Consider the following 21,659-nt stretch of genomic DNA (forward strand, 5'->3'; position numbering starts at 1 on the left):
AGGGGCGCCACCGACAGACCTGGCTCCCAAGAGCAGACAGACTGTGCTCCCACTGCACACACAACCAACTAGAAACAGGACTGCACTTCCAGACTTCCTGCCAGTCATATGAAGACATCAGGAATACATACTTCCACAGATTACAAAGGCATGCAAGGACTTCAAAGACACTCCAGATGCGCAGAAATACAACGATGTGCGAACGCAGCAGCAAGATGCAAGATTCTCATTGTGATGAGAGAAGGACCTCAAACTCCCCATAGACTTATCCCCCTGGACTCACTCTTCACACAATAATTGCACTATTGCACACATCCTCCATAACGTAAATACTGTGTATTTAGAGTGTATCTTTAATTTATGTTTATACGAGATACTGTAATTTTTATAATATTGCACATTTTACTTTTTATAGTACTTTTATAGTATAACATTTGATATGCATAAATATTTTGCATTTAACGTTTTATACTTATTATATATTATACTATGTACCTGACCTTTTTACTTTTCATTTAATGATGCTGTTCATTTTATTGTTCACCTTGAATTGGAGAGAGAGAGAGAGAGAGAGAGAGAGAGAGAGAGAGAGAGAGAGAGAGAGAGAGAGAGGAGAGAGAGAGCGAGAGAGAGAGAGAGAGAGAGAGAGAGAGAGAGAGAGAGAGAGACTCTACATTAGAATGCGCGTGTTCTTTCCCATTCAAAGTAAAGAACCCTGACCCGTGTCAGCAGCCTCGGTGCTTACACCAGGGACTTCATTTTACATCCGAGTTTACATTCTCTGCTATCAGCGGTGGCCCTGCTTTTTGTTATTGCGGTGACTGCAAAGGCAGATTCTATTCTAGTACTACTTAGCGGTTGGGCGGACAGCTTTAATTCCAACGTGACACAAAGTCATTTGGGTGTATGCTTGTAAGGAGCAGGTGAGGGGTCAAGGCATCTTGCTTTAGGACGCATACAGGAAGGAATGTGGATATCGGGGATCGAACACAGTAGATTTCAGCTCGGCCCGGGAGTCCAAAACCATAGGCACTGCACTGTTCTGTGAACCCCCCGCCCTGCTCTGAACCATCCAGGTGGGTGGATCTGTGTGTAGATCCAGATGTGTGGAGGTTGATCCAGGTGTGTGGATCTGTGTGTAGATCCAGGTGTGTGGATCTGTGTGTAGATCCAGATGTGTGGAGGTTGATCCAGGTGTGTGTATCTGTGTGAATCTGTGGGTAGATCCAGATGTGTGGATCTGTGGGTAGATCCAGATGTGTGGATCTGTGGGTAGATCCAGATGTGTGGATCTGTGGGTAGATCCAGGTGTGTGTATCTGTGTGTAGATCCAGATGTGTGGATCTGTGGGTAGATCCAGGTGTGTGGATCTGTGGGTAGATCCAGGTGTGTGGATCTGTGGGTAGATCCAGGTGTGTGGATCTGTGTGTAGATCCAGGTGTGTGGGTCTGTGTGTAGATCCAGATGTGTGGATCTACCGCCACACTCCCAGATGGTTCAGAGCAGAGGGTGAACCCCTTGCTCTGAACCATGCGGGAGTGTGGAGTTAGATCCGGTTGTGCGGATCTGTGTGTAGATCCAGTTATTTGGAGGCAGACCCGACTGGCCTCCAGAAAAGACATCCACCACTCACGTTTGCAGAAGGGCTGTGTTCCGGACCAGGTGCCGTTGGGAAGCACATCCTCTCCAGGGAGCCGATCAGATCGTAGCCCTCCGAGCAGCTGAAGAACACCCTTGGAGCGGATGCGGAAATCCGTCTGTTCCCTGGAGCCCTGGGAGGGGACGCCGGGGTCCCCACAGGAGCCCGCCGTATCCCCTGGACACAGAGAGAGCGAGAGCAAGAGCGAGAGAGCGAGAGAGAGCGAGAGAGAGCGAGAGAGAGCGAGAGAGTTCCTAAAGGTCAGGCTCCAGAGACACGGGCTCAGCTCACAGGGCTAATGTGTTTGAACCAACACCGTGACCCTCGCTCCACAGGCGGGGGTCACATCGTCCCGCAGGTCGGAAATCGGCTCAACGCGACGTGAGCCACAATGTGGATACACACACACACACACACACACGAGAGGGGAAAATTCAAGGGGCAAAGGCACCATATAGGACGTGTGAGGAAGGTCTTACACTTCTGTGTCTCTACACAAACACACTAGCACACACACACACAACACGTGCACGCACACACACAGCTTTTTTAAATGGCATCCTGACATCAATAGGCTCCATAATAAATACATGGTTGCTAGTTAATTCATGCCTCTGCCAGAGGACTCTGTAGGTGTGTGCGCGTGTGTGTGCGCGTGTGTGTATGTTCACAGGCGTGTACGTCGTCTCTGCCCTTGCAAAAGTCGCCAAGTCAGCAAATGTTGTGTGACAGACAGAGCACACTCTTGGGAACATACGCATATATTTCAGTATCACACACACTCGCACACACACACACACACACACACACACACACACACGCACACACACACACACACACACACACACACACACACACCCCTACCTGCGCAGGAATGAACATATTTATTTTTACTGCCAATGCATCTACAGTATGCTAATGATTGAATTTGTTGCAGGTTGTTATGAAAGCATTTATTTATAGGACAAGACATTTTGTTCACAGCCTTAACTTTTGTAACGTTCTCTTCAAGTTCGGAAACTGAAACACCATACTTTTGAGGAATGCATGCAACATTTTTCTTTGGAAAAAAACAATCAATTCTTTGCCGTTCACGTTTTCCATTCATCTCCCGTTACTATCGATTATTTATGGTAAACCCATGGCAGCTGTTGAAACCGTGACCGTTTCTTAGGATAAAATAATACCACCACGTGAACCATCGCCCACATACATCACAGGAAAAATCGCTAAACGGCATTACCGTCACTGGAAACAGATAAATAGCGACTCGCTTTCTTCCTCCCCTATAGGAACACGCCTCAAACCAATTGGTCTAGTAGAGGACACACACACAAACACAGCTACACACACAAACACACACAGGGAACACAGACAAACACAATGCATTACAATGTCCATGACTGCCGTGAAACACACACACACATGTAGACTTGCACGCACACGCGCACACACACACACTTATTACAAAGTCATGATACAGCCTCAGGTGTATAGGGCCCCACCAGGGAGTGTAACCAATCTACTGGTTGTCACTAGGGTGTGTCAGCATGTGTATGTGTGTGTGTGTGTGTGTGTGTGTGTGTGAGCAGATCTGGAGGGATAGAGCAGTCGGCAAACTGTTTCCCTTAGGTGACTTTGGAATGACTAATCAGTTTTCTACAAATGTGTACATGCACAACACCCAACACACACACACACACACACACACACACACACACACACATACCAGTTGATAGAATGACTTGTGCATGTTGGCCTGGGGAACACAATCACACCTTGTTTTTCATTGTCAGCTAGGGTGAGCGGACATATTGAAGGATTCAGAACCTCCCCCCAAAAAAATGGGGGGAACACAGATATTAAGGCATACAAATGGCTAGACAGACAGACAGACAGACAGACAGACAGACAGACAGACAGACAGACAGACAGATCGATAGATTGACAGATAGACATACAAACAGACAGAGAGCTAGGGAGATAGATAGACAAATTGACAGATAGACATAAAGTGAGATGGAGAGCTATGTAGATAGACAGATTGCCAGATAGACATACAGTAAGATGGAGAGCTATTTAGATAGACAGATTGACAGATAGACATACAGTGAGATGGAGAGCTATATAGATAGATAGATTGATAGATAGACATACAGACAGATGGAGAGCTCTGTAAATAGATAGACAGATTGACAGATAGGGTTAGTGAGTGCGCGCGTGTGGGTTTGTGCATGCGTATGTGTGCGTGTCAGTCTGTGTGTGTGGGTGTGTAACCCCATGAGTAGCCAGCACAGAAGCCCAGCGTTCCGGGAGATGGACAGGGCAGCCACACAGCTGGAACTAAACACACAGGGATCCAGTGCTCTGCCTCATCTGATTACATTTGCGCGTTGGTGGTTGGTGGCAGAGGGGGAATAAAGACCTGACCTTGGCTGCTGAAACAGGCAAGTGGTCCGGGGTGTTTAATGGTGAATGGGTGAATGCGTCAACCCCTTCCCGGCTGTCATTCGCAACGAAGTGGACCAAGTGACACGGAAGCAGGTCACACACAAAGGCCACGGCTAAAGGAAATGGGGATTTCAGGCCACCTGGAATGGTTTTTCGGTAAGAGCACTTAGCTGAGTGGATCACCCCGCGGCGGCGGCGGCGGCCACCTGTTCCTCTGTTCTCTTCTTGACCCAGTCCACCATTATAATGACCGTGTCGAGCTGACTTGACGTGATGTGACGTTGTCCACCCCGGGAACGACATCACCGCTAAGATGTCGGTGTTGCGGAGATGGGTTTAAACACGCAGTGATTTAAACCCATTTTAAATCCCGTTTTCGAAACGAGTAAATATTGCACTGTCAGCGGCCGGGCGATGGGAGCATGGTATTGACCTGTTTGTTATGCTAGCAGGAGGATAGCACGGTCAGCCAGGAGTCAAACATTGTTTCTGCATTATTACCCTTAAACTCAGTCCACTGGCTGTTCCCCAATACTATCACTGTGAACCACAATGTTGCATTAGTCAAAAACTCTACAAAGAGTCTTCCCATGAGAGCTTCCCGGGACTTTCAGTTTTTCCGGACTAGAGACTAAATTCATGCACCTCGCAAATCCATCTGCAGTGGGGTTGTGCGTTTTTGACACCTTGTTTATGAATGCCAAATACTGTGTGTGTGTGTGTGTGTGTGTGTGTGTGTGTGTGTGTGTGTGTGTGTGTGTGTGTGTGTGTGTGTGTGTGTGTGTGTGTGTGTGTGTGTGTGTGTGTGTGTGTGTGTGTTTGTGTGTGTGTAAGGGGGGGGAGGTTCTAGTCTTCAGAATCATGCTAGCATAGCGGGACTCCCGAATAAAAAATAGATCCATAGTGCTGTTCTTTTCTCTTGTTCTGACAGTTGTTTTGATCATTTTCCTGGGCTGGGGCCCCTGAATCAATAAATCTTCTCGCTGCGCCTCAACTTTCTTGCATTTTTAAAGACGCGCAAATCAAATCGGTCACGTACCGCCGAAAAGAAGAAACCTTCTTGCCGCCCCGTCCTGGTAACCATGGCCTAGGACGCTGTCAATCACTGCCAGCGTGCTCATTCCGCTGCGCCCACGGTTACCGTGGCGAAGCGCGGCAGTGCAGCCAAAGGTTAATTAGGCTTAAGCAGCGCTTTTGTGCATTGCTGCCCGCCTGTCTCCGTGGGCCCATATATTCCGACCCGTCCGTTGGAAGGTCATGGGTGCGTGTCCCAGCCCTGTGGACATGTTGAGCAGGGTCTCTCTCTCTCTCTCTCTCTCTCTCTCTCTCTCTCTCTCTCTCTCTCTCTCTCTCTCTCTCTCTCTCTCTCTCTCTCTCTCTCTCTCTCTCTCTCTCTCTCTCTCTCTCTCTCTCTCTCTCTCTCTCCTTCGTTCGCTGCCGTTTCATCCATGAATCCTTTTCCCCTTCATTGCTAACCTTTAGCACTACCACCGGCAACCAATATTTATGACCGCCCCCCCCAATGGTACTTCATCACCCCCTCCCCTCCCCCCCATCGTTTCCCGGCCCCCCTGTCCATCGTTTGAACCCATCTTTCATCCTCGTTTCAAGGTTTGAGGAAATGGTCACTTTTCTCAGTCTTTGAATCTCCGGTGGAGATCATGCAAGGACTGTTCACACAGGACACCACGAGGGGGGAAAAAAAGGTTCAACAAGAAAGAAAAGAGGAAAACTAAATTGGCGAGAAAGAGGCCGTTCCACCGGTGAAGCCCCGGAGGTGTACTTTCTTTCTCGGTTGACTCTTTTTCTCTGCGGTTCACGGTGTTAATTATTCAACCAACTATTTCCAACCAATCCCCCCTCCCTGCCACATCCCACCATGCAAGCGGTAGAGAAGGGCGAGTGTGTTATTAGGGCCGGAGAGAAGAGAGAGCGAGAGAGCGAGAGAGCGAGAGAGAGAGAGCGAGAGCGAGAGAGAGCGAGAGCAAGAGTGCGAGAGAGCGAGAGAGCGAGAGAGCGAGAGAGCGAGAGCGAGAGCGAGAGAGCGAGAGAGAGCGAGAGAGACATGGGGATCTCCACACCCGACTGCGTTAACACATGCTTCCTTCACGTCAACTTCAAGACCCCCCCCTCACACACACAACCACCATCCCTCCCTCCCAACACCCCTCAGCCTTTGATGAAAAGCTTGGTGTGAGATCTCTTAAACTGTTCAACTCCTCCACATGTCCACCTCACCCTCCGCCGCCCACCTCCCATCCACGGACCTCCGCTACAACACGGGGACCCACACGGTGAGACGGGGTCAACCCCCCCCCCCCCCCCCCGTTACCTGAGCAGAAGGGCATGGGCGCGCTCCACACCCCGTTGAGCTGACAGGTCCGAGAGGACTCCCCCTTGAGCTGCCGGCCCCCCGCGCAGGAGTAGCGCACCGTGGAGCCGAAGGTGAACTTCTCCCCGCTCAGCAGGCCGTTGGGGGGGGAGCCGGGGTGCCCGCAGTCCACCACTGGGTGGGGAGGAAGGAGATGGATATGTTGTGTTTATAATGATGTACCATGGGAGGCATGTGGAGGTATAGGTGAAACATAACGTGATGATCACTCTCAACTCACTCAGATACTGTATATAATACAGTGAAGGTTTAGGTGAAACATAACGTGTTGATCACTCTCAACTCACTCAGATACTGTATATAATACAGTGAAGGTATAGGTGAAACATAACGTGATGATCACTCTCAACTCACTCAGATACTGTATATAATACAGTGAAGGTTTAGGTGAAACATAACGTGTTGATCACTCTCAACTCACTCAGATACTGTATATAATACAGTGAAGGTTTAGGTGAAACATAACGTGTTGATCACTCTCAACTCACTCAGATACTGTATATAATACAGTGAAGGTATAGGTGAACATAACGTGTTGATCACTCTCAACTCACTCAGATACTGTATATAATACAGTGAAGGTATAGGTGAAACATAACGTGTTGATCACTCTCAACTCACTCAGATACTGTATATAATACAGTGAAGGTATAGGTGGAACATAACATGTTGATCACTCTCAACTCACTCAGATACTGTATATAATACAGTGAAGGTATAGGTGAAACATAACGTGTTGATCACTCTCAACTCACTCAGATACGCTGTATATCAATACCTGATTGACAACACATGTGATTTCTACATAAAGGGTACAATGGACAGTATTGATCATGCCAAACTAGATACAACATCTGTAATATCAGCATATACCAGTCTTAACCTCTACTGGTAGGGGTTCCAGGAAGTACTGCTCATCCTACTGCTCGTCTAGATAAAAGTCTCTTTGTAGTTGCTTCCATAGTCTTGCTTTAGGTTTCTGTAATCTCCTTTTAGTGATGTCACTAGCCTGTAATTGAGACGCTGTAACACCCTGGTTTCCCATCTGGGAGAACAGCAGTAGTGATCTAAAGTTTATCTTGTGTTATTATCTCATCTGGCAGACAAAAGAGACGCACTAGGGGCCAGGCGGAGATTTATTCAATCAATGGATTTTTACTTGCTGTTTTCCTTATTTATTGCAATTTCACTTTCCTATTCTTTAATTAATTTTCTCGTCTGTCTTATTTTGTTGGTTATTCAGTGTAATAAAGTGCAAAAACTGTTGATAAACTATTCAGTTGGACCGACCATATATGGACGTTGACTACCTATTGTACTCACCTATACACTCAGGTAAGGGCTTGTCCCATTGGCCGGTGGGTTGACAGGTGAGCACAGGCGATCCGAACAGGTAGTATCCCGGGTTGCAGTCGTAGAACACAACGGTGCCAAACGTGAAGTTCCCGTACTCAATTTTGCTCTGGCGAATTGAATTTGGGGGAATGCCGGGATCCGAACAATTCACCACTATACACATAGGGGCAGACAGGAGAGGTGCACACACACACACACACACACACACACACACACACACACACACACACACACACACACGCGAATGCACAAACATGTACAAACACAAAGACACAGATTGGAAGATATGTGTTATTAGGTATGAACCAGCTAGGGTCATTTCCATCGTCTCTTAGCGATGCTCATCTTAATGTCATTTTAATGCAGTCGTATTAGCATGCTAAAGTAATAACGACTGCATTTTACAATGGCATATACTGTATAAAATAATTGACTTCTTGGAGATATATCCTCTAGCCTTTGGTGATAAAGGGGAGAAGGGGGTGGGCACATTCACAGAGTGGCACATGGGAAGATAATCCAGGTCAGTGCCTTGCTCAAGGGCACTAGAGAGAGCATTAGAGGGTATTAACCCAACACACATGCATTTAGGTGTGAAGGGGAATCCGGAGGGCGAGGACAGTTAGGATGCAAGTTAGGACATGCAGTGTGAAAGGGTTCTGTAAACGGGGGGGGTGAATTTTCAGATTCACACATCATCCTTAAAGATATGACTCATATTCTTTGCTCTTAAGTCATTTGTTCTTAACTGATCTTGCTTGCTTTGATACCTGGAATCCTAATTTTGTGTGAAAGTTTGATTTACTTTGACAATTTAGGCTGCTATTGTGTCTGTGTATCTGTACAAGCACTTCACCGTTCCACTTGTTTGATAGGATTAATAGAGCCACGGAGAGAACAGCTAACCACGGCCTTGATGCCGGATCCAAACAACCCCAGCTTAATCATAAATAAGGCCGGGCATTTTCCATTCACTCAACCTTTCTCTGCTGTATTTCAGAGCGGAGCCCGTTGTCAGTTGGGAGAGCTAGGCCGTTCTTTTGGTGGAGATGTTTGTTTCTAATTAATATGGCTGTGAAGTCATAGGGAGAGAGGGGTCAGGGTTCATGCTGAGACTACTCAGAATAAGGGGCTGTAGAAAAGGAGCGGGGGGGGGGGGGGGGGGGGGGGTGGCGTTGGGGTATCATAGCATGTTAGGGGGGAGGGGGGGGGTGGTTAACTATTCAGGACAAGGTTAGGGGTGAACAGACTTAACTTTTCTCCCCACCTTTACACGTTGGGGGCGGGTGGCTCCACTGCCGGTTGGCCTGACACTGGGCCCGTGCGGGCCCCTCCATCTCGTAACCACGGTTACACACAAAGCTGACCACGTCGTTGAGGTTGAAGCCGTTTCCCACCGTGCGACCGTATATGGGACTTCCGGGATGTCCACAGCTGACGGCTGTGAGGAGCAGGAAGTGGAAGGATAACAATATTGATTAACCAAATTGATTTACACAGCATTATTAAGTATCAAGTATGACTCTGAATACAAATACTAAGCAACATCATCTTTAATGCTTATATACAGAAGAAATAGAAGGAAAGAAACAGAAGACACAAGGCTGTTGTAATGGCAGGTATGATGTAGCGGTTGGTATGTTCTATTCCCTGCCGAGAAGTTCAGGATTCGATTCCCCGATGTCCGCAACCTAACCTGTGTGATGTGTGGTTTCATGCTCAGGTCTCAACAGCCAAAGCCAGAGTCACAAACTTAGTTTGTTCTTTCACTCCATTGCCCTCACTCTACCTTTCTGATTCTCTGTTTTTCTGTCTGTCCCCGCCAAAAGGTGATAGAAGAGGAGGAGCGGGAGGAGGAGAGGAGAGCAGGTTTGCGGAGGTAGGGGTGAGGTCATTGAGGGGCAACAAGGTGAGAGGAGGAGAGGACCAAGTGGGGAGCAGAGGAAAGGATAGCGAGGGGAGGTGTAAGTTGAAACGGAGAAGAAGAAGAGAGGGAGAAAGACAAAGGTGATGAGAGACGACAAAGAGAAGAGGGTGGGAAATAGACCTGGGGAGACGGGGGGGGGGGAGCGAAGGTTGGGAAGGCAAGGTCTTTCTCAGTTGATCGCTGCAAATCAGACGCGTTCGTTTGTTTGCCCAAGATACAAATTTATCTGACACCGTCAGCATATCCAGGGGGCATGGATCTACAAACAAACCCAATCAGTCTTGTCACTCTCTTTCTCTTTTAAGCCCACAGACAGACGCGCGCACACACACACACACACACACACACACACACACACACACACACACACACACACACACACACACACACACACACACACACACACACACACACACACACACACTTGTGCGTGCAGACGCTCTCATCATCATTCAGTGTTTGCGTCTCTCAACAAGAGCCTCTCATCTCCATAATTACAGTATAATTTTGTTCTGAAATGATTTCCTTCAATAACTTCTGCATGAATAACCTCGGTAGAAAAACAGCCCAGCGCAGACGCTCAACACACACAAACACGCCATTTTGTGCGGAATCAGTAGTCTGTTTGCACACGTACATATATATATATATATATATATTGTGTTGGATCTGCCAGGCAGCGTGCTCAATGTCTAATGCTTAAAGTAGTACAGCGCAAACTAACGAAGACGCTGGTTAACTTTAGGTCTGTGACATTTGCATTCTAGTTGAAGATCAGTTAAAGGGCATGTAGGAGAAAATACAATCGGCATATTAATAATCTCTGCCGTTGCTTGCGTTCGACCTGAGAGGGAGAGTGCATTAGCATTTGCACCTCGTTGGAGCAGTTCCTCAACACAAAGTCCTCTAATCTTTCATTTCTGTCCATGGAAAATGATGCGTCCTTTTGGCTAGGAATGGCCCATGTCCTCGGAACACACACACACACACACACAGGCTGCCAAAAACCACTCGGCTTCGGCTCAGGAAGAAGGCTAAATTTGTCAGATTTTCACTGTTAGCCTCCAACTGTCAAAGGCTCCTCCATTAGTGCCCCCCAGCAGGGTTATTCATTTTACCTACACCTCACTGGGCAGACACACACACACACACACACACACACACACACACGCACCCTCACACACACACAGCGGCACCCATACACCCGCAAACATACACACATGCATGCATACACGCATCCGCAGAAATGCAAAAACACACACACAAATTAAAATGATACACCCATTCTTATTAACATAATTATTATTCTGCCTTAATCGGCTATCACGCTGATTAAATGTCGACTTTCAATGGCGCCTATATCAAGTTTACCCCAGGGCTAAACTCACAATGATTACCATCTTGTGAAGGTTGGGGTTTAGCTGTTGGTTTAATGGGGAGAGACAAATGGTCTTGGGGTGGGTCGGTTGATGGTGTGTGGGTGCCAATGGTTTTCAAATACACTTGCTAACCATCGGGTCTCTTGCTAGAGTGTAATTCGACCGAAAATTCAATTTCCGTTTATTGAATTCCCACCCAAAGTGATATTAGTTTAGAATCCTACATTCTGGTAAAATGACCCCCATTTTGACTCCAATTCTAAACCGTACTGATACAAACTGCCACACAAGTACCCGCTTGGGGGACCACCAGGGGCTTGGAGTTACGATTCTATTATTTTTCTCTGCGAGCCTCTGTCATTAAGTCATCTAACTGCCATTCAGAGTTTTATTGTATTCAAATTCCCACAATAAGAAACACAAAAACTGGACCGAACACTGGCAGAGAAAGAGTGGGAAAATGCTTGCCATCAAGCAACATAGAAACGTCGGTACATTTTCCTTCCCTCCTTATGATTCAGAATCCTCGCCTCTACCACTGGTAACCAATGTTCATCTGCTTTTAACTATTACCCTACCATTTAGTCATTAGGTAGACGCCTTTACCCAGTGTGACCTAGGGAGAACAATGATATGGGGTCAGGGTAGGGGCCATCTAGGTCAACGTTGCCCACAGCTTGACTGCTGACACTGGGAATCGTACCCAGGGTCTTCCTAACAACGAGACTATCCTGCCGCATCGTTACTGTATCTTGTTGTGTGAGCATGCACGTGCACGCACATGTGAGTGAGTGTGTAAGGGAACGTCGTTAAGACAAGAGTGTGTGAGTGTGTGTGTGCTTGTGTGTGTGTGTGTGTGTGTGTGCGTGCAACCACTTACGTATGCACACAGGAAGTTGTCCGGACCACTGGTTGTCTTGGAGACAGATCCTCACCGAGGAGCCGATCAGTCTGAATCCCGGTAAACACTGGTACACCACCGTGTCCCGGTAACCAAAGTTCTCTCCGATCACCTGACCGTTCACAATGCTCTCTGGGATCCCACAATGGCCGGCTAGAAGATACAAACACACACAGCGAGGGGGGAGAGAGTGGGGAAGAGAGAGAGCGGGGGGAGAGAGACAGAGACAGAGGGGGAGAGAGAGAGAGAAACAGAGACAGAGGGGGAGAAGAGAGAGGGAGAGACATAGAGACAGAGGGCGAGTAAGAGAAAGAGATAGAAAGAGAGGGGGAGAGAGAAAAATAGAGACGGAGGGGGAGAGAGAGAGGGGGGAGGGAGAGAAATATAGAGGCATAGAGAGTGATGGGAGAGAGAGAAAGAGAGAGAGAGAGAGAGAGAGAGAGAGAGAGAGAGAGAGAGAGAGAGAGAGAGAGAGAGAGAGAGAGAGAGAGAGAGAGAGAGAGAGAGAGAGAGAGAGAGAGAGAGAGAGAGAGAGAGATGGAGAGAGACATAGTGAGACAGATAGAGAGAAAGAGAGAGATAGAAAGAGAGACAGGGAGAGATAGGCAGAGACAGGGAGAGAAATGTGTTATTAATACAGCCAATGCGTTAACATAAGCAAGCGTGATGTCTCATTTTAAATTTCCATCACGTTGCAACTCGCAAGTCGGGCAACAAATCGAGTTCATTTGTCCAAGCGTGGTTTCTTCTGGTCCCTTATCTGTGTCTGCTAATGTCTGCATCACAGCATTGATTACAATGTCCCAGCTAATGGCTACGTCGCTAGCTGTTAGCATGTTTTTTTTATTCCTATTAGGGAGAGTGTGGCGGCGGCTCTTCAAACACAACTAATAGAGACAAATCCACCTTGACGTCCACACAAGCGTTCTGCCCGCTAACAATCAAGCGTATCAAATACATTTGAGTTTGTGTGTGTGTGTGTGTGTGTTTGTGTGTATTCGGTGTGGGTTACAGGTTTGTTTAGCATTGGTTTACAAGACTTTTTGAATCTACCGAGTCAGGCATCGGAGAATTAAACTGATGCGTTTAGGATCAAACAAGATTCTCATTCCAGATTCTTCTCGGCCCACCGCTCTTTGAAGAACATGGTATGCTGATACCTATCTTCACACACACGGACAGACTTGAGGTATACACACACACACACACACACACACACACACACACACACACACACACACACACACACACACACACAGTGGTATTTCTCTTTTAATTGTAGTCGTCAATATCAAACGTCCACAATGAGTCACATGTAGCCCGACTGAAGCAGTATTTCTTAAGGCCAGTCAGTGTTTAAGTAGAAATCACTGATAACAATCAAGTATCAACCTCTGTTTAGCGTCTCCTCAGCATTAGTTAGACGTGAATAACGGCGTTCATAAAAGTAATGGAGGAGACAAAATGAAAGCCAAAACACCAAAAAATACTTGAATTGAAAACACCAAGGTCTCCCCAATAACCGCTGTATGCTTTAGGTGGTTTACACCGCAGTACTTATTCAGCTATCAGGGCTGCTTTTAAAAAAAGACAACATTGATAAAGTGTCTGAGCTGGAGCCTGCGTGACTCTGTGGTGCATTGGAGGGTTTAAACGCACTCTCTGGCTGCAGCGTTGTGCGCGGATTGAGGTCACGATTTGTGTGTCCGGAATGAACGAGAAGGGGGGTCTTACAGCATGTGTCAAGTGGTCAGCAGCATGACTGAGAGGGTATGGGAGGCACGGGGTAAAACTCGGAGCCTGACACGTTAAGACAAGCGTCCAGGGTGGGTTTTACCAAAGCACAGCCCGGGGAAGACAGAGAGCCATTCGTATGCCAGGATCACCCAACCTCTCTGAGGTGTGAAGGCTGAATCACATGAATTTACTGACACAACACATCAACGGGATCAGAGGAGCAAAGTACAAGGACTCTATGGGGGGTTTGTAATGTTTAGTGTGTAGGTCATGAAGTAGGCGTAGACCAAAGGGTATACTGATTCGAGAACAACGCTGGATCCAAGCTGAAAGGGTCATTTTTTGGCCAGAAGGAAGGGAATATAAACATCCTGCTTTAAAGGTTACCATTTCCAGAGGAAGGAGGCTCACACGAGACAATATGAGATACATTCACCCTCGTCAATCAGAGATCACGTCATAATTATATTGTGTTGCTTGCGACATTTGTATCACATTAAGCACGCTATTGGATTTATAATAGTATAATCGTTATTTATTTCAGAATGTTTCCGATGGCTTAAGGGGCCAGTTAAAAGTAGACTACACGACACTAAAACTCAAGATCGGAATGAGTAAAGCCTTCATAAAATGATCAAAAGGAAATAACGACCGGAAAAACTGGAGCAATCTGACCCAATCTGAGGATAAAAAGTAAGGTGGAAAAAAAATAAAAAAGAGGCATTCAAAACAAAACGAAACCAAAGAGCCTTGTTTGGAGGCAGGTCCTCCACCCGTCTACGTACCCAGGCAGCGCGTCTCGCTGCCGCTCCACAGGCCCGAGGAGAGGCACTCCCTGACGGCCGAGCCCACCAGCATGAAGCCCGTGTCGCAGGTGAAGATGGCCGTGGCGCTGAAGCTGGTCTGGGTGCCGATCTTCCTCCCGTTGGTGGGCCACGGGAGGTCTCCGCACGAGATGACTGCGGGGGGGGAGGGGAACGCAGCAAGAGAGCGGGGGGAGAGAGACACAGAGGCAGAGGGGGAGAGAGAGAGAAACAGAGACAGAGGGGGAGAAGAGAGAGGGAGAGACATAGAGACAGAGGGCGAGTAAGAGAAAGAGATAGAAAGAGAGGGGAGAGAGAAAAATAGAGACAGAGGGGGAGGGAGAGACATATAGAGGCATAGAGAGAGAGAGAGAGAGAGAGAGAGAGAGAGAGAGAGAGAGAGAGAGATTGAGAGAGACATAGTGAGACAGATAGAGAGAAAGAGAGAGAGATAGAAAGAGAGACCGGAAGAGATAGGCAGAGACAGGGAGAGAAATATGTTATTAATACAGCCAATGCGTTAACATAAGCAAGCTTGATTTCTCATTTTAAATTTCCATCACGTTGCAACTCGCAAGTCGGGCAACAAGTCGAGTTCATTTGTCCAAGCGTGGTTTGTTCTGGTCCCTTAGCGAACCGAACGGTGCAGAAACGGACCGGGGGACAGGGTAAACGTCGAGCACAGACCGTCGATTGCGAGTAGAACGTATTGTTGAATGGATGTGGGGTTTCAATCCGATTTCTACGTTTAGTCGGTGACCATTGTAAATATTATCCTTGATAACAGTACATCTCTGGTATTTCAATGGTATTTCCATTAACTGGATTCCTTCCTTTGGTCCCAATTGTATATTTAGTTTTATTTTTGTATCTAATATATATTGTTATATTATTGTGTATTATTTGGTAGTTTTCTTAAAGAAGGCAACAAAGCATTTCATTACACTCTATACTTATAACAACCTTCAAATAACTTACAACTTACTATCAATTCCTTATAATTATACGGAACAAATACATTCCGATTTTAAAAAACAACAACAAGAAACCGATCACCGAGAACGTACTCTGGCAGTGCGGCCGGTCGTTCCTCCAGCTCCACGCGCCGTTGGGCAGGCACTCGATGTGGGCGGGGCCCAGGCGGTAGTAGCCCGGGTCGCAGGTGAACACGATTCGGGTCTTGTACTCGTAGTGGGAGCCGTTCACGATCCTCCAGCGGCCGTGCTCCAGGGAGAAGGAGCCGATGCTGGGACAGACCACCACTAGAACGGACCGAACGAACAGCGTGAGGGAGGGTCCGAGTCCGGGGGTGCAGCCCAGAGCATCACCACCGTGTCCCGACGGACGCTGAATTAGACCCACTTGTTCAGAGTTCACCTAGACTCTGCATAGCTTCCCCCCCCCCACAACCCTCTTGCACACTTATTGTATGTTGTACGTCCTGACACTTAATGTACGCACTTAATGTATGTTGTATGTTGTGTCCTTGCATCTAAAAATAGTACTTAGCATTGTGTAGCATCTTAGCTCCTTGCTATCTTTGTTATGTACGGAGAAGGGGTTAATCTAGCGGTTGTGAGTGCTTGGCACTTGGTTTTATGAACATCCTTACTTTAACGACAGCGATATATTGTTTCTCTTTCTTCCGACAAATGATCTTATTGTAAGTCGCTTTGGATAAAAGCGTATGCTAAATGCCCTAAATGTTAATGCAATGAAAATGTAAATATGTTAGTACAGACTATCTATCTCACTACAGAAATGAACTGAGACTCACGCTCTTTGTGATATGGGCTTAAGAGTCTACTCTACCTGTCCTCAAAGCGTGCACTTGTTGCTAGAAGGCCACTTCACCGTTGGATGTATAATGCCGGCAAACCACTTAACGTTGCATCGCGGCTAGTTGTACTGACATCGTCTTTGGCGGTATGACAACAGTGGAGAATGCTTCACTAAAACATGCTACCTATTGAGCCAGTAGTCACATGGTTCGAAGGGGGGGGGGATTGGACCCCAGAACCCTCCAGAAGGCCCCTAAGCTCTACCCCGTACCGGAGCAGCGGGGGATCTTGTTGTGGTTGCTCCAGGTGCCGTCGGGCTGGCACACGGCCGAGGTCAGCTCCTTGCTGGACAGCCGGTAGCCGTCGCTGCAGAAGTAGGACACGCGCGTCCCCACCGAGTAGTCCGAGGTGAGCACGCCGCCGTTAGCCGGCGCCTTGGGGGCCCCGCAGGACACCGCTGTGATGGGGTGGAGACACACGGCAGCCGGTTAGGAGGGTGAGGAGACACACGTGTGGGCACGGACACTTAGGCACAAACACACACACGCAGACAGACAGATGTTTCCCATGTCTTTACTGTGGCTGTTGACTGTTGAGCAGGCAGCTATTGCAGTTTTATAGTGAACTATATACAAGGGCAAGGTAACATGGATGCCTGTTTCCATAAAAAAATTTGCCTTCAACTCTGTTCTGGACGTTTTGGGGCAGTAAACTGAGTTTTTTCATAATTCTAATATTGTAAATGTCAATTCAAGTGAATTTAAGCGGCTTAATTAATCAGAGATGCTGTCTCAAAAGGCTTCACAGGCTGACATTATACAACAGGCTGACATTACACAACCCGTCCTGACCCTAAGGCCTCGGAGGGACAAGATGGAAAACTCCCCTGAAATCCAGAGGGAAGAGAAACCTTTAGGAGAACTAACACACACGCTCACACACTCACAGCCAGCCAGCCAGCCAGCCAGCCAGCCAGCCAGCCAGCCAGCCAGCCAGCCAGCCCACACACACACAGCAAACAAACACAATCACATACACACACACACAAAGACAGCTCAGAAACACACAGCAGACACACACACACTAGGGATGTGAATAATTTGATTATTCGATGTGTGCCGACATTCACAAAGGCAGCCATGGATCATCGGCAAGAAATCACTTAATATCTTAAACGCAAAACAACAACTACCTGCTAAGTAGTTCCAGTCAAATTGTTTGTTCAGCCCTCAAAACGAGAGCTGGTAAATTGTGAAAAATGCATTAAACCGTAATCTGAAAACGCGGTTATATGCTATAGTCCCTACAGTATCTATGGTATAAAGGCTGAATCGCTAAAGGCTGTCTACTTTCAACATAAAGAGTACGTATTTATAATTTGAAATTCGTCCCAGCCTTTATACCACAGATACTATAGGGTCTATAGCATATAACCGCGTTGTCTGATTATAGTTTAATGTAACAGTAAGCTGACAACATCGCTAGTTAACACCACAAGTGCAAATTAAGCGCACAGGGATAACCATGGCAACCGGTCAAACAAATTTTCTTATGGCGATAATTCTGAACGCACATCTGCCGTGTTGATAAACAAATAATCCCCCTATAAATGAATGGTCTTCATTTATTTCCTATGGCAAGTGACCGTGGTATAAGCAGGATAATGCCCTTGGACACCTGTCCAACATTAGTTCCGTCAGTTAATTCTTGTTTATTTGAATTGGGAAAAAATGTTAACGGTCCAAATGTTAAAAATCGACTTTACCCTCGGGAACGAATAATCAAATATTCTGACCCATCCCTAACACACACACACATAAAAAGACGCAGCAATTCACAAACACGCGACGAAATAACCTAAACCTACACACCCAAACACAGAGAGCACACAAACACAAAGACGTAGCGCGCGGACACACACACACAAACACACACCCCAAAATAACCTAAACACACACACACACAGAGCACACACAGCACCCACCTTGGCAGGCGGGCACGGGCGAGTCCCAGCTGTGGTACCCGGCCGGCGTGCGGCGGCAGGTGCCGGTGGCGTTGCCGAGGAGACGGTAACCGCGGTCGCAGGCCCAGCGCACCACGCTGTTGACGTGGCCGCCCGTCTGGGACGAGATGGAGCCGTGGAGCGGGGAGTCCGGCGTGGAACAGTACAGCGCTGGAGGAACGCAAAGCGGACGGGACGGGGACATACGGACGGACGGACATGAATCACACCCCACCAGGTCGATAACCTCACTGTACAGGAGCCCGCGTCGAGCGGGTGTCCGAACTAGCGCCCGGGCCCGAAAGTCGCAGCGTTGTGTGTGTGTGTCACTTCGATCGCCGTGTGTCAATACGCCGTGACATCGCACACCACGGCGGCGGCGGATAAATAAGAAACGAATCAAACGAAAAGGCAGCGTCCACTTGATTGCAATCATGTTTTTAACAAGCTATCGTATTTATGACAGGCATGCTACATCTCCGCCGGCGGTGTTTAATGACCAAATGATCCATGCAGTCATTACGGCTTTTCTGCAGCAAATTGTTTTCTTTCTATTGTTTTTTTTACATGAATCATGTCATCACGTTTCCCCCCAGCCCCCGGCCCCCCCGGCTGGTTTGGCTGTGCTGGAGGAATAAGAGGAATCGGTGAGATTTAACGCGCCGGCGCTCCGGTGGAGAGGTTCGATATCCGACGGCAGACTCTGGCCGGCGGGCTGCGCTCGCAGTGAGGGTGCAAACGCTGTCAGCGTCGACAGTTTCTTTGCTGATGGGGGGGTCACTTGTTCTAAGAATATACACCTCATCTTGGACGGGACGTACGAGACGGAAGGACTCCTGTAGTGTAATAGTCTGGGAGTCGGACGGACAGACAGATGGACAGCCGAGTGCAACGCTCACTCAGTACAGTACAGCACTTCAGCAATGAAGCTTGATACATATATATATCCATAAATATCTATATACACACAGCAGGATCACTGTCCGTTTGTCTGTGCGTCCCTTCTTATCTTCATGCATTAAGAGAGTAGCAGAAGAGGGGGTAGTAGTAAAGTAAAGTCGGGATACATACTTTGGTACTCACCAACATAGCGGATTTTGAAGCCCCTCTTGTTGGTGCCGTGGTCGGAGGCCCAGCGAACCAGGAACTGGTGGCTGGAGCTGGTGATGTTGAACGGCGTGGGCAGGTCCCCACTCAGCGTGGCCAGGGTGGGGCTGTTGGCCGTGGGGCCTGGGGGGATGACCAAGGAGGACAAGATTGAGGGGAGGACAGGTGGGTTGAGGGGCGGGTGGGTAGGGGGGAAACGACACTTGAGGAATGTTTAGAGACTTCCCTGGAAGGGCCGGGGGTCGTGTCGCGTCTTATTTATTTGGCATTGTTTAGCATGTTTTAATTCCTTTTGTGGTTATTTCAGCTTCATGGTCATGTGCTCATCGCCAGAGAGACGGGCAGCAGCCACTCAGGGCAAAATCATGCTTGGATTTGAAACGCTTGGATTAATACAGAACAAAAAAGTAAATCGAAAAATAAAGAATTTTATCTGTGTGTGTGCGTGCGTGCGTGCACGTGCGTGCGTGCACGTGCGTGCGTGTGTGTGTGCTTTGTACCATCGAATATCTCCAGCACGTCAAACTCCCTCTCGGTGTGGAAGCTCTCGAAGGTGATGGTGACGTTGTAGCCCTTCTCCACGGCAACGCTCCACGAACACATCTGGAGGTTGGGGTAGCTCTCTGGCCAACCAGGGCTCAGGATGACCCCCGACGAATCGTATCGCACGTCGTGGGCGGGACATTGGACTGGTGTGGGGTGAAAGAGAAAGTGAAAGCAAAAGTGAAAGAGAAAATTTTATTTATTATTTATTTCTGCATACAAGGACAAGGCCTCTATAGGATATTTTTAATTAGTCTTCAACAAATGTAATAAATGTAATTAATTATCTTTTCCTGGTTTTCAAAAAGGATGAATTGATTGAGTTGAAAATACGTGCACAGGCAGACACACGGGCACACACACACACAGACATGTACACACACACACACCTTGACAGGTCGGGGGCGGCCCATCCATCTGCAGTCTATCGCCAAGGCGACACGTCAGGATCTCACTGCCGACCAATGAGAAGCCAGGGAGGCAGCGGTACCTGATGATGTCACCTGTGTGTGTGTGTGTGTGGGCGAGGATATTTCAATGATTCACTTCCCTTGATATTTCTCTACATATTTTCAATGGGCTATTGACAGTGGAAAACAAATATTATGTTAATTAAAACCCAGTCAGGTCTGTCCTTCACATTCAGTCACCCACACACATGCGTATGCGACGCCACGGTCGGTGGGACGGCTGGCGCTGGTGGAGGCAGCATCCTGCCTCCACAGGGTACCTTGCTCAAGGGCACGGGCAGAGTAAGAAGGAGGAGGCGCGTGGTTTGAACCACAGCACAAGCAACCCCCATTATTCCACACACCCCCCTCTTCTACTACTAGTACTAATACTACTACTAGTGGTAGTTCTACTAGCACCTTCTCAGCTGTCCAGTGAAACGGTACATGTGTTGTTTTTTTGTCACATTTGTGACGGTGATTGACTGTGCAGTGGAGCGGCACGGCTGACGCACACTCACCTATCTCCAGCTCTCCGTCCTCCATCAACAGGTTCACGTTGGAGACTTCTGGGGGGGGCTGGCACACTCTGAGCTGGTAGGCTGGGGGGGGCAGAGACACCCAAACACACACGCACATCGTCACAAAGAAAAAAACGATTTAGCATTATTTAGTCAATCAGCAGACACTTTTATCCAAAGCCAAGCCATTTGATTAAGGATAAGGAGTTAGCAGTAGCGTGCAGACATTTAGGCTCGAACTGAGTACCACTGCAACCGTTATCTAGTCACTATCTCAGCCCCCAGGGTACCAACAGTAGACAATCACATGGTTGACTTGAATGGATGGACCGATTCAGCTGTTCTGGGGGCAAATAGCTTGCATTGGCAAGCGGGCCGCTGATGCATTCTGCCCCCACTACTGCCTTTAAAGTGTGAGGCCTTGGATTTCGGTTGATCGACTAGACAAACACACTGACGCCCGGAGGCAGACATCCATGCACATCTCCAATCACTACATCGGCCCGCCGCGTGCACTCCCGATCCCCCCTGAGGGAAAACCAAACAGTTAGTCTTACATCACCCAGTCACTTCGTGTCTTTAGATCTCTTTTAGTGTATTGTTAAACTTTTAAAGCAGGGTTTTTTTCTCTCCTCCCTCCGACAAAAAAAATAAAACAAGTCTCAGGTCTG

At 47.8% G+C, this 21,659-nt stretch overlaps 1 protein-coding gene across 1 annotated transcript in view; it reads right to left on the bottom strand.

Annotated features, from left to right (window-relative positions):
- LOC307085089 (CUB and sushi domain-containing protein 3-like) overlaps window positions 1-21,659 on the bottom strand; it is a gene marked incomplete at both ends in the record, with an annotated part of 322,874 nt that overhangs the window by 16,875 nt on the left and 284,340 nt on the right. Inside the window, 15 exon segments of the mRNA XM_079749759.1 lie at window positions 1,634-1,675; window positions 1,678-1,732; window positions 1,734-1,816; window positions 6,423-6,596; window positions 7,806-7,991; window positions 9,094-9,279; window positions 12,025-12,198; window positions 14,568-14,741; window positions 15,653-15,847; window positions 16,638-16,823; window positions 18,351-18,539; window positions 19,440-19,598; window positions 19,976-20,164; window positions 20,408-20,521; window positions 20,989-21,069. Of these exon segments, the coding sequence (XP_079605885.1) occupies window positions 1,634-1,675; window positions 1,678-1,732; window positions 1,734-1,816; window positions 6,423-6,596; window positions 7,806-7,991; window positions 9,094-9,279; window positions 12,025-12,198; window positions 14,568-14,741; window positions 15,653-15,847; window positions 16,638-16,823; window positions 18,351-18,539; window positions 19,440-19,598; window positions 19,976-20,164; window positions 20,408-20,521; window positions 20,989-21,069 (2,187 nt within the window).

The sequence above is a fragment of the Pollachius pollachius genome (genome assembly GCF_949987615.1).
Source record: "Pollachius pollachius genome assembly, chromosome: 13".
Lineage (NCBI taxonomy): Eukaryota > Metazoa > Chordata > Actinopteri > Gadiformes > Gadidae > Pollachius > Pollachius pollachius.